The 13,991-nt window shown below is 40.0% G+C and overlaps 1 protein-coding gene across 1 annotated transcript in view; it reads left to right on the forward strand.

The window, feature by feature from the left end:
- The window catches only part of MAP4K4 (mitogen-activated protein kinase kinase kinase kinase 4), an 89,188-nt gene that overhangs the window by 37,058 nt on the left and 38,139 nt on the right, over nucleotides 1-13,991 (forward strand). The window contains exons 7-11 of the mRNA XM_009997881.1: nucleotides 1,923-2,001; nucleotides 3,957-4,132; nucleotides 4,844-4,916; nucleotides 5,387-5,597; nucleotides 12,797-12,958. Of these exons, the coding sequence (XP_009996183.1) occupies nucleotides 1,923-2,001; nucleotides 3,957-4,132; nucleotides 4,844-4,916; nucleotides 5,387-5,597; nucleotides 12,797-12,958 (701 nt within the window). The remainder of the gene's footprint in view (nucleotides 1-1,922; nucleotides 2,002-3,956; nucleotides 4,133-4,843; nucleotides 4,917-5,386; nucleotides 5,598-12,796; nucleotides 12,959-13,991) is intronic.

Genomic DNA, 13,991 nt, shown 5'->3' on the forward strand with positions numbered 1-13,991 from the left:
TGTTTTGACTCCTGGGTGAGTGGTGTTGGTCTTCCTTAGCAGTGGCATGACTTAAACTGTAAACCTGTCTTCACCACAGAATATTAAACTTTATGCTCCTGGCTTGAGAATGCTCAGCAGTTGATATGGGTATTTTTGAGACAAAAACCTGGACAGGAAAAATGCACAACTTTTTATAGCTTATTTTTCCCTCGCATACTTACTCTTTCTGAATATCAAGGCAAACAGCTGATAACTGTAAGGAAGACAGAAAGATTAAGAAGAAAAGAAATGAGGCAGGGTGTTTTAGCTTTCAGTCATAAGTTTTACAAAAAACCTTATTGATCTAGAAACCCCAGCTGGAGCTCTGTTTTTAAAAAATAAGAGCCTAAGGTACCTAAAAGTGAGTTAATTATATTTTTTACACATAAGCAACCACCACACTACAGCCCAGCTTGAGACCTCTGTCTTTGAAATAATCAGGTTTAAATTAAGTTTTTATATTTTCCTAGCAAAAACTTAGTAATGTCATTATAGCTGCTGCCTGATTTTTTTGGTTGTTGTTAATGTTTAATTTATAAATTGAAGAACAACACTATTGATTTGATTCCGTGTTTTAGGTCTGATTTTTAAATTATTTTTTTGTTGTTGTTCTTTCTTGCTAATTGCACATTTGCATGAGTGCCCATGTGAGAGATGCTCCCAGGACACCTCAGCGAGTGCTGTATTAACAGTGTTTGAGCTACCACTTGACCTCCTTTTCGCTGTACCTTTTTATTCATAGGGTTGCCTGAGTGGCTTTCAGTTAAAAGCTCTGTCTGTGGGTTTTGTAAGCCTGGAACTGGACATAAATATTTTTTCATTTCTAAACTGAAGCAGAGCTTGGCCCCTCTTTGTGTAAAAGCACAAGAGGGGCATTTGAGAAGGAAGCAAATATCCAGCATAAATGCTGAACATCTCTTGCCTTGGTCTCTCCTCTGGCTTGTGGGCTCTGCCTCCTACCGCAGTGATGGCTGAAGAGATATCTCTAAGCTTGGTGGTCTGATGGAGGCCCACAGGCATGCAAGGGTCTTCTCTGCCAGGGTTGTGGCCCCTTATTTCTGAATCCAGAATCCTCTTCACATCAGTCTGTTTCTCCTGAATTTCTACTGTGTGGAAAACATTACCCTTTCCTGCAGTGATCATTCAGGCCCAGACTGATGGTGCAAGAGGTCAAGCATCGGAAGATGGTCAAAACAGAGCGTTTACTTCTAACATCCTTTCTTGAGCATCCTCTTTCTCTGCTCCCTTGTTTCCTTGCATTGGCTCAGCTCCTTGCTCTGCAGCAAGAGGAAAGGCTGTCCTTAATGGACTTCTTTCAAGTGTCCACTGAAACCCAGGGGACTTATTTTGACAAAAGTAGGTTTGCATTTCAGGTCTGCAGGGAAATCTTCTTTTGATACAGACCCTCCCATGCTTCAAAAACGTCAAGCCTTGAAATAGGAGAAAAACTCCAAGTCTGGAGAGCAAAAACGTGGCATCCTGCCTTAATTGTCTGCATAATGGTAGAGGAGGGCAGGTGTAATGAACTTTGTAAGAAACAATAACTGTGTAATTCTTCCCTTCTGCCATCATCTTCTCCCAATATTTTATTGACTGGAAAGTAAGTTAGATGACTTGGGGCTGGAGGAGGTCTGTGCACAGATGTTCCTGTCGTGCTGGAGTCTGAAGGTTAATCTATGGTTTGATCTTTTCCTCTCTTTGGGGCCGCCCTTGGCACACTGAGCTGTGGAGTTGTCATTTTGGACTAATTTCATTTAGTTTATTGCTGTCTGCATCTGCTGCACGCGTGGTCAGGACAGTGGGAATTTTTGTGGAAGTTGAAGCCATGGTATTGAGAGAGTGAGCAATTCAAGCAGTCAGTATCTACATATTTCTGTTTGGTTTTGTTTTCTTTCCTTCAGCTCTTTGTGACATGCATCCCATGAGGGCACTCTTTCTGATACCCAGGAACCCTCCCCCACGGTTAAAATCCAAGAAATGGTATGTATTAGTTATCTCTTGTTTGTAGTGTGATGCTTTCTTGTGTCTCATGACATGCTTTTTTGTTACCACTTCCACAGAACTGTAAAGCAGTTTAAGTTAGCAAACACCACTCTGTTGTGATCTTCTGTGCCACTGAATCAAAGCATGAAATCAAAAAAGCTTGTGCTGCTTATCGAGTTCTATTTGTCCTAGATAAAATTTATCTTAAATTGTGTTAATATAAAAACCAAGCTTTGCTTTTTTTTTTTTTTTGACAGAGCAGCATCTGAATTAAGGTGACAAATGGACCCATATTTTAAAAGATAAACTCCCACAGCACTCTTAATATGCAGTGTGTTTTCTCAGATGTATCATAATACAGAAACAGAACAGTACTATAGTGTTCTAGTTGCTAAGTTGAAAGGAGCTATTAAAACTAATGAAGGCTTTGACTGTAATTATTGTAAACGATTGGAACTGAGTGTGTATATCTTGCCAGCTGAGAAGAATCCATTAGTATCAGAGGATTTCCTCCCAGTTACTGGTTACAACTGGCACGTATGAAACAAAAATACTCCCTAGAAAGAGGTTTCAAATAGATTGAAAGTGATCACAGGATGCTGTGATCCTGTCAAAATAATGAAGTGATTTGACTGCCTATTCAATATCAACATAATACAAACTTGACTTGCTTGCTGGGCTTGGTCTTTGCCTGGATTGATTTGATTATGTGCTTGCACTGTCAAGGCATCCTTCTTCCTCTCTCATACTTGCTTTCTACATATGTTAAAGGAATTGAGATGCATGTACAGTATTTATATAAGCCTTTAATTAACCTTTTTGTTTAGTATAATAACACTTAAGGCATGAGGAATAAAAAAAACAACCCAATGAAGTTACCTTGAATTCAACCTCTTAAGATTACAATAGGAAAGTGATGGATGGAAACTGTTGCTTTTACACTTAACCTTGTAGAGGAGGTATTTTTCACAGGAGCAGGTTGAGAGTACCCATCAATGAAAAAGTGACTCTGATTGAAGCCAGTGCAACTGTTTTGATAGTGTCCTCAGTGGCAGGTTATGAGAAGATAGGCCAAATGAATACAGTGTTGAGTATTTTCTGTTTTGGGAAGTGACTTGTTTGGCAACTTCTATCTGGAGAGGTTGTCCTTCAAGAGTTCAAATCAAGGGCAAATTTAGGATGAGGGTGCTCCATCTTAGCTAACTACCATACCCTGTCACTTTATGTGGTGTGCAGGAGGAGCTCAGTTCAGTTCATTCCCTTAAATTGCATCTGTGATAATTTGACCCCAAGTGCCAGTGTTGAACAGGCAACACTGTTTGACACCCACCTATTGTTCTATGAGGATTTTTGTGTGTGGCTCTTCAGGTAAAAAATACAATTATCTTGAATTCTTGCAGAGCTAGCAGTGAGCCCAGGTGTGTACAGAAGCAGCCCTGTGCTGCTCGTGGCAGGGGAGTGTTGGCCGCAGTTCTTGCGGCTTTCAGCATGACTGTTCTGAAGGAGACATGCCCTTAGATAGCATGGGCAGGTGGAGACACAGCAGAGCTGCCCTGCCTGTGCTCCAAGCAAGCTGGATGCTACCCAGGTCTGGTCCAAAAGTAGCAGAGCTGGGTTTGCATGATTTGCCTTCACTAGTAGATCCTGTCCTTCAGGGCAATTATGCCTGTGAAAGAGGACACAGCTCTGGGAAGTTGTGCCTAAGCACTGCAGATACGTTGGTATTGCCCTGTGTCCACCCAGCCCTTTGTCCACCGAGCCCAGTGCTCAGCTGGAGTACATTCAGTCAGCTCTGTTAAGAAGGAACATTTGCAGACAGACCTTGTACCATCCTCTGGGACGTGATTCTCTTGGAGGAAAGGAATTGTACTTTGAGGAAGAACAGAAAAAATATTTGAGCAGAGTTTTACTTGTGATCTTGTTTTGGTTTTTTCCCCTCCCTGCTTTCTCAGGTCAAAAAAGTTTTTCAGCTTTATAGAAGGTTGCCTAGTGAAAAATTACATGCAGCGACCTTCTACAGAACAACTCTTGAAACATCCCTTTATACGTGACCAACCAAACGAAAGGCAAGTCCGAATCCAGCTTAAGGACCATATAGACAGGACCAGAAAGAAGAGAGGAGAGAAAGGTATGCAGCTTCTAAATAGCAAGTGTTGTGGCTTGTTCAAAATACATACTTTTATCTTGTTCAAAACACGTATTTTTATCCTGCTTTGCATTCTAAATACCCACCCCTAGAAAAGCTCTAAACAGCCAAAAACCATTGAAAGGTTCTTTTTAAATTTGTATTTTGACTATCAGTGAGCTTTTAGGTTTTGTTCTGTCCTCTACAGAGAAAGTATCAATTTCAAGCGTCTTATTTTCAGATTAAGTTAAATTTACCTGCTTCTGGGCCACTGCCTCTTCCATACAGGCATTAAACAGTGTTTGGGAAGATTTTGGCATATACACATTTCCCTTTTTTTGGCCTGTGGTAGAGTCTTTTGTGGAATGGTGCCATAAATCAGACTCACAGGAAATAACCCATCACAAAAGCTATGAAGCAGATATCTTGGGCAGCCTGTTCTCTTTATTCAGGTGGTGCTGAGGTTCTGCAGGTGTCTTGTCTTATGTATAAAACCTGGTGTTGTTCAGGGAATTTGATGAAAGTCTGCTGCAAAGCACTGTGCTGCTTTACAAGTGTGGGAAGATGGGTTTGTATACGTAGAATGAGTTCTAGGGTCTGGGATAGATCTCACTGAAGGGGATAGGAACTGGTTCACTAAGGTTCTACTGCAACTCCCTACTGTCCTAAAATGAAAGATAAGCACTATCCAGGCCTTTGTTTCTTTCCCATTAGATGAGACGGAATATGAATATAGTGGAAGTGAGGAAGAAGAGGAGGAAGTGCCTGAACAAGAAGGAGAGCCAAGGTAATAATTACTTTGGGAGAGCTCTGGGCAGTCCATGCTGAGTAAGTCTAAATGTCTGTGATTATGAATCAGGAGCACACTCAATTTCCGTCTCTTATTAAGAGCATGCACAAGCCACACAAACCACCACCAAAGGGTTTGAATACCTATTCTGTGACTGCTGAAGGTTTTAAAGCTCTACCTCATATGGCTTAGAGCCAGTGAACTCTGGATGGAGGGAGATTTATGGCAAATAGAATTGTTCAGAGGTTCCACAATGTCAGAGATGGTCTATAGTTTGCTTGGCCTCATTTCACACCTTCCACTGAGAGCGTGTATTTGAAATGCATCCACTGTCTTTGCTCTGAAAGAAAAGTGATTAAAATTTAACATCATGCTTTATTTTATTCATTTTCCCCTGCTGTGGAAAAAGTATTTCATGGCCTATCAGACTTTATTGTACAGGAGGCTTTAACTTCCTCTTGTTGCAGTTCCATTGTCAATGTGCCTGGAGAATCAACCCTCCGACGTGATTTCCTGAGACTTCAACAGGAAAACAAGGAACGGTCTGAGGCCCTTCGGAGACAGCAGCTGCTGCAGGAGCAGCAGCTTCGTGAGCAGGAAGAGTACAAGAGGCAGCTGCTGGCAGAGAGGCAAAAGCGCATCGAGCAGCAGAAGGAGCAAAGGAGGCGGCTAGAAGAGGTAGAGACAGGAGGCTGGAGCTTGAGGAGCAAAAAAGCCCCTCCTAAGTTTGTGTTTCCCATGCCCATTTAGAAAGAGTTCCCTGTAGCCCCAACACATCTTGGGAAAGAAAGCAACGTTTGCAAATCCACTGGCAAACAGAGCAAAGCACTTAAATCCATGTCTGGCTACTTGAATATGAACCATCTTCCAAAGCATTTAAATATCCAGCAGCTCATATAGAGGCAACAGGAGCCAGGGCTGGGTTGTTTGAAGACATCTGGGGGGAGGCTGTTGTCTTGGTATCTGTTCCAAAGAAGAGGCAACATGTCTAGACTTTAGGTAGCTATAAAGAAGGGGAGACATTAATTATTCCCAAGTGGATTTTTTTTTTTTTTCAAGATTACTCTTTTTGGGCCCATGACATGCTTCAGTTTCCCTTTAAAGCTTCCTTAAACATCTGTGTTTGGCACTCATTCATGGCAGGTAGAAGCCTATTTTTTGATGTATTACTCTCTCATGCGTGGTAGCACAATGACTAAAAGCCACCCAGATTTATCAGTAAGATTTAGAAATATGATTTATAAATCAATGTTTAAATTATAATTATGCAAAAATTACAAATATGTAAATCACACTTTTGTGATATGGTAAGCGTGCGATTTGCATACACTGCCCGAAGATAAAAGAAAATGAATGTACATGTACAATGTTGTTCTGTTGTACTTTTCACCTCCTGAGATCTTATGTGCTTTTATATATATGTAGATGCAATATGCACTGTGAGCTTCAGAGGTAGGAGGATTTCAAAACAGTTCTTCAGGCCAGAGCTGGGTATGACAGAGCTGAAATGAAACTAATCCTCTGGCTCCTCAGGAAGTGCATGGGTCAAATTCCCGTTGTCCTTAAATGACCTCTTGCTTGAGTCACTGTTTCAACCATTCACTTAGCAATGATGGAAAATCTACACCCAGTCTGGTTTTCCAAATCCCGGTAATGTTTAATGAGAACACAACCAGGACCAAATGTTGATTTGCATCTCGTGATGTGTTTACATAAAAAATAATATAAAATTCTAAATAGCTTTCCAGGTCACATTATGCTCCTTATCCCTCTTTGCTTTATGTGCAAGTAAGTTCAGTGCTGCTATTAGGAGGGACTGGTAGTGAGGACTCAGCCACACATGAAGCCAGGGGGGAGGGACAAGGGGGAGGCATATAAACTCTTCTTCTCTTTCTTCCCCACCCTTCTGTAATCGCCAGTATAAACATCGTAGCTCTTCCAACTCTTTTTAGACTCTGGCTGATTTTGCATGGGGAGCAAATAATAAAAAAAGGCTTGGAAAATATAAAAATGAAATATTTTGCTGATGTTGTCAAAGGTGGGAAAAAGCTGAGATACTGCTTAGCCTCTGAAATTTTTCTTACTATGGTAGTCATAGAGTTCTTTTAAATGCCCCTTCAATCTCTAAGGTTATGCAAGTGGTAAATTTTTTGGCAAGGAAGGGGAGGCATTTTACAATTAAATTATCTAGGTGATTTAACTTTAGTAACCAGTGCAACCCTTAAGATCTGGAATTTCTTTTTAAAAGAAAGGTGGTGCTGCTGCTAGTAATGGAAAAACAAAGCCATGCATCTCTTTGCTGCCCAGGGTTGAATTTCCGGGGGATGTTGCAGTAATCAGGATTAATGAGCAATTGAAAGTTATGTTTTAATCAGTCCAGCTTTCTAAAATACAAACCAGATCTAACAACTTCAGTAACCACAAGACAGCATATAATGCAGGTTGTTTTATCATTGAGTAAGGTTACATAGTAAACCATGTAAAGTATGGAAAAGAAAAGCTGCTACCTTTTGAGGCTATAACTTCAGCCTGGTTACCTCAGAAACGTATATAGGACTAATGAGCTATATATGTTTCCTTTTGCAGGTGATAGAGCAGGCTTATTGTTCTTATAGTGAATTAAGAAAAAGGCTTACACTAAGTTTTCAAAAAAACCTACTGAGTTTGTTGGATCTTGTGTTGGAAAAATGTGTGATCCCAAGTGATTTTGAACAAACAACAGTCAAAACAAACTTTTTAAGATGGGGGAAGGGTGGTAGACACATATTTAGATAAACATCAGTGTTGTGTCACAATTGAAGGCCAAAATATTGAATGTTGTCACTTTGTCCTTAGCTCACCCCCCTGCTTTGATGAAGCCTGTAAACAAAGAAAAACTTGGTAATGTGAGTTCAGATTAGTGTTGGGCATTGAATATCTGGGTTACCATAAGTTTATTGACATTTTTACCAAGCCTTACTATCCTGTAATTTTTCCCTGTGTAGAGTAAGTGTATGTTTGGTTATACCTGTTTGACCTTGTTTGAGAAGAATTTTATGCATTTGATAATCTCCCTGGACAAGTTGCTTATACTTCACTTGTCCCTCCAACTCCCCCCACCCCCCAGCTTCCTAAATTGAAATTAAGGGCTTGTTCTTACAATGCTGGCACAGAGCCTAGACAGTTTTGGCCGAGACTGCAACAGGAATGGTGTTTAGGACATCTGCCAAAAACTGTAATTCTCAGCAGTATTAGAAAAAAGCTTACTTTTAAAAAGGCATTTAGGTGGCTTCTAAAACTCATTGTTGCAAGAACTTTATAATTTCTATATTACTTAGGAGGTTTAAATGATAATATGGTCAAAGGGTAGAAAATTACCATAAATATTTTGAGAAGGGGATTGCTTGTTCTCCCCTCCACCCCTCCTTTAAAAATCATAGAAAGATTAGTTGCATAAATATCAGCTATATGTCATGTGTTTAAATGGTTGAAACAAGAAATCTGAGCTGTTCCATGTTGTCCTAACATGGGGCTGTGTTTCTCTTCAGCCAACAGGAGACATCAGTGCTCAGTGTGCTGGGCATGGAAAGGGATTTGAATTAGTACTTTGCAAACTGAGTCTGATTTGGGAAATTCAGATTTAGCCATGGTGAAATCCCATTCTGTGTGGACCTCCATAGGATAGCTTCATTAAATTATGTCTCTGCCCCTGGTTGTGGGAACCTAAGATGCTTGTTTTTGAAGTGGTAGATTATAGCTCCTTTGGCAAGCAGTACAGTCCAGTAGAAGCAGATTTGTGGAGCACAATAATTAAAGTGCTGAGGACCCAAAGACTTCACTCTATGTGTTTGAAGACAGGAGTTCCTTTGGATTAGCTGAGGTCTAGACTGCATGCCTGCTTGTGGTTGGAGTGCATCTGCCTTTTTAATTTCATCCAAAAGGAGTGGTTGCACTCCAAGACATCTTCAAAATATGAAACAAAACCTGGTAAGTGGAGATGATTGGATAATTTACTTCAAAGGAGCACTCCTGATCTGAACCAAGATGCTAATATGGGTGTACCTGCAGGCAGTTTTTGCCAGGACTTTGTTTCTTTTACAGAAGGGGAGATTATTCATATCTTCTTAATTTTAATTACTTGCAGTTTGGATTGGTACTGAGGAAGAACTTCTACTTCTGCTTTATCTTTAGTGTGGGCAAAGCAAAAGTCTCTCTATTAATTTTTCTGATCCTCTTCCTGAGCTGATACCAGGCTACCTAATTCTTTGTGAAAGAAATAATTAATATGTGTATTTACCAACCTTTATCTGAATATAAGTCAGGGTGATCATATTTTATTAATATAAAAATAGAGAATCTATGTTTGTCTTCAGCATTTCACTATATGAAGGAGGTCCTGAACTTGTTGGTATACACCAACTGCAAGTGTAGTTGCATTGCCCCCTCCTGGTAAATCATGCTCTACTGCATGGTCTTCCAGTTTGGAGTGTTGGGTACCATTAAGAGGTCATCATTAATGCACCCTAAAACTGAACAAGGAACCAGAATATTGACACTGCAGTTTCTGTGTATGTTTTTTGCTGATGTTGTTGTTGTTTGTTTTTTGGTTTTGTTGGTGATGGTGTTATAAATACCAATTTTGTGAAGTGCAGAAATTTGAGGCAGTATGGGCTCTGTTGTAATTCTGTTTTGGCATCTCTGAAATGTCTTTGAAGAGTTCCTGCCCTTACCTTCTGGTTAACAGTTAGATCCTTAAAAATAAACTTTTTATCTGGCATGTTCAAGAAAGTTGGTAATACCATATCCAACTAAAGAAATCTGGATATGCATCTATAATAGGGAATCCAGATCTATATCTGCTATGTATTAGGTACGTATAGGAGCAATGTTTTACATCAGACCTTTTTTGCAGCATGTGGTAAGAATTATGATAATTAACAATCACACTTACTAAATTCATTAGTTGAAGTGTTAGAACACAGTGACCAGGGCTTTAGTGTGTCCTCATGGAAGAGTTGTTGGAGGCAGTAAGGAAGGTGACCATGTGCCAAAAGAAAGATGGTAGGAAGTCAGCTAAAGGGCTGCTTCAGAAGCCAACTTGGTTTGGCAATGACTTAACTCTGACCAGCTTTCCCATCTCTTTGGCAAGATGGAGAATAAAACACAAGAGATGCTCGTCACTGTTTCCTCTCCTTGGGCTTGTTAAAAGTAATTTCCACTTTCTTAGTGGCTAGTAGTTTGATGCTTAGGTTTCAAAGACCATGTGCAAAGGAAGTGAAACCTTCCTTTTATGGTGAGCAGTGGGAATAAGCAGATCTTGTGGGATGTTTCTGCTGGTTCTGGCAGTGCTGGGTGCCTCCCTTCCCACCCACCTGGCGAGGGGTGAGACGGTGTCTGATGGGAAGGCAGAAGGGATGCCAAGAAACCAAATTTCTCTATGCACTTTGGCGTGTAGACAATTGCACATTTGTGCTTTGGAGATTCAACTAAAATGCTCACTGGTGGAAGAGAAATTTTTTTTTTTTTCCTCTTCATTTCCTAGGTAATAAATATCTACTCTCAGTACTGTACTAGCAAGCTAGCTGTTGTCTTATAGCTGATGTTGTTTATTTCACGATGCCATGAAATCAGCTCTCTTAGTAAATTTATAACTTATTTTTCTCATATTATGTTCAGATATTTATAATTATTGCAGAATACTTTTCCATTGATGCAAGAAGAGATGAATTTGTTTCATCTGAAAGACCTAAGCTCTGCCCATCTTCCTTGTAGTGAGAATGAAGCTGCCCCAAGATCTGCAATATATCTACTTAACAGTGTCAACACAATATTGTTAGACAGGCTTCATATGTTTAAGAAGTGTTTTGGTTGATAAATGTGCATATTAACCAGTCAGCAGTGTGCTGTCTCTTGGATCCTCAGGGCAATGGAATTACTGTACTTCACATCTTAGTTTTCTCAAATAAAGAGCCCGTCAGAATTGATTAGGCAAGAGGCACCTGAATATATTGACTTAAATGTAGAAATTTTGACACAGATGCGTACATTCAGAATTAAAAGTGCCTACTTCATCCTTTTAGAGTGCTTAAAAAATGAAGGAGGAGAGGCAGTGAAACCTATGAAATGCACCGTGTGTTGTGGCTGCCTTGCAGCACTTCTGCTATTTTTGTAGCTGCATTAATTGAAGAGAGCTTGCTTAAGCAAGAGAGAAAAGGCTGGTAGATGCATTTATTTAGGAGAGGAGATGCAAGAACAAGGAAGCTGTGTTTCTGAGAAGATGCAGAAAATGTGGGGTAGAAAAAAGCTTGTCTTGTGTCACAGGAAGGGTAGTAGTGGACCCAGTGTGAAGTTCTGGGCCAGGAAGGAAGATGTCGTACTTACAAAGTGGGTGTATCTGAACAGTGGTTTTTGTGAAAGTTATGTATTTCCCCAAACTGTAGCTAGTTGAAGAGAATGGGAAACAGCCTGTTTTATTTAAGTACTAATTCTTGACCGCCTTTTTTCCATCCCAGTGTTTCTTCTCCATTGTCATATCAGTATTGATTCCAGAAGTTGGAAAAGGCTGTTGAGCTTTAGCTTATTTCATAGTCATGTAAAGAAAACTCATCCTGTGAAATAACACAGGGAGTGTGGATTGGCCTGTACTTGTTTAGCTGAGCACAACTGTTAAACATACACCAATAACCATGAATTTGTGAGCCCCAATAAAACTCAATCTGAGTGCTCTTGCAAAACTATTTGGAGTGCCTTAAGATTGGCAAAGCTGTAGCAGCTTTGCTTCAACAAAAAAAGACCTAGTGATAGCATTTACCTAAATGTGAAAAAGAATAACCAATGTAGGTTTTCATTTTGTTCTTGGGTTTAAACATGAGAATGCCGTTTTTGGTTAAAATTTCTTCTACAAATGTTAAAAAAATCTATAGTGAAAATTAATATAAGGATATTCCTAGTTGATGGTCGAACAGGAGACAGCTGGGTCTTTTGACACTTAGGCAGTTGTGGGTGGCTGCCTGGGATTTCGAGGTAGGTGGAGTAACTGGATGCTTGTGTAGAAGTGCAGGAAGAGTTGGTCACGATTACGGGCATTTAAAATGTCTTTGAAGCCATACATGGTGCTCTATAGACATAAATGAGTCAGTTCATGCTTTCTAGAGCTGTTTTCCAGATTCTTTTCAAATTTCAAAAGACTTATCCGCACCCGTTTGCGTTTGGGTCATACATTGAAGTTTATCTGTTTAAGTGTAGAAGCTTAGCTCAGCTGTTTTTCATATTTTACATATAGGTGCTTTTGATGTTCTGGGAGGAGCTGAGGTGCTGTTGGTCAGCCTTCCTTCTCTCTTAGCCAAAGTTTTGGGCAGTGCATTAAATTGAGCCTGCTTGTTGGGCCAACACCACCAAAGACTTAACAGACCATGAATTGTGTTAAGAGAGAAACTGCTTACCAAAAGCTCAGATAGTTGTCATTTTAATAATTTAGCTGATTCAGTGGGGCTGATCATTCCCTTTAGGCAACATTTAGATAATGTGTTGAAGTCAAGAAAATTGTCACTCTGATTAAGATTTGAGTTGAACAGTTTTTCAAAGATTGAGATTTTTATGTGAGCCTCTTTTGAAAAGCAGCAGGGAGCTTCCACATCTCAGTTGTCAGGAATATGGTACGTGACCTCATGTGAGTGCATGAAGAAACCAGGGAGAGTATGCAAGGCTGCTTTTAAGACTAGTAGTGTGCTGGGTATGAGTTAGTTTCCTGCTGGAACACTTGCATAAAATGTTTTGTCGCTCAGTTGCAGAGCTTGCCAGTCCTGGTAAATCCCTCTCTTCACAGTAGAAAACAACCCCACCTCTTTCTTTGATAACAACAAAAGTAAAACTTTGTGGTTTCTTTTCCCTTTTTGTAGCAACAAAGAAGAGAACGGGAAGCTCGAAGGCAACAGGAGCGTGAGCAAAGGCGGAGAGAGCAGGAAGAAAAGAGACGTCTGGAAGAAATGGAGAGGAGGCGTAAGGAAGAGGAAGAGAGAAGAAGAGCAGAGGAGGAAAAGAGGAGGGTAGAAAGGGAGCAGGTGAGTCTGTGATACGGATATATGAGTAATAAGTTTGTTTCTTCTAAATTCTAATTTAAATTTTTAAATATTAGTAAGCCTAAAGCAGCTTAGAAGCTACCTAATGCTGACCCTTTCATCTTTGTTGTCTCTGACAGCAAATGCACTAACATAGATTGTAGAGCTTTATGGAAAATTCTGGCAGCTTCAATATTCCCTCAAAAAAAGAAGTCTTGTTGTGGTACTCATTCTAAATTCAGCTTATGCCCCTGGGTTTGACTAAAATCCATCAGAATTGGCAAAATCATCACTGGGGCTTAAAATAATTTCTAGGCTTGTCTTGCTGGATCAGTGGTTCTTGCAGGACATGCATCTCTTCAGATGGCCTCCCAGAGAAGGGCAGCTCTGTTCCGTGTCAGCTTCTGGCACCCAGAATTGGTTAGAGGCTCGTCATAAACTCTGAATATTCTGAATTTGAGATGGAACCTTTGAGCTGCAGAGGGTTTTCCTTCCTAAAGCTTAAATATGCAAGCTCTCTCTCTTACTCTATTTCAAATCAGTTCTAATAATGTATGCCAGTTCAGGCAGCAAGTATATCTTAAGATGTGTCAGTGTGTCCTTAATACATTGAAAGTACAGGTGAGAAAGCTTTTAAACTCTGAAATTCAGCTGCTATATTTGTGCATGGAATCTGCATGTTTTAAAATCCTTTACAAATTTTAATCAGGGAGATAATGAGGGTAATAATTACTGTGCATGTGCTGCAACACACTAATCCCAAGTAAAGGACCAAAACTGGTGTCCTAGAGGCTGATTGATTATGAATTTCCTATTAACTTCAGAAATGCTGGTTTTGGCCTGATATATTTAAATTTTTTCTTACGTAAAGTCACTGCATTTGAGATCATTGATGATTGCGTTGCTGGGGAATTTTATTGTGTTTGTGTGTATTTCAAAGATTTTTGAGTCAAAAGGAGAGAAGACTAACCAGTGGGAATAAATATATGGAAAATCTCTAATTACAGCACAGCAATTTGCTTTTGGGCAGACACCG

This window comes from Chaetura pelagica, unplaced genomic scaffold, assembly GCF_000747805.2.
Source record: "Chaetura pelagica isolate M959 unplaced genomic scaffold, ChaPel_1.0 scaffold123, whole genome shotgun sequence".
Classification (NCBI taxonomy): domain Eukaryota; kingdom Metazoa; phylum Chordata; class Aves; order Apodiformes; family Apodidae; genus Chaetura; species Chaetura pelagica.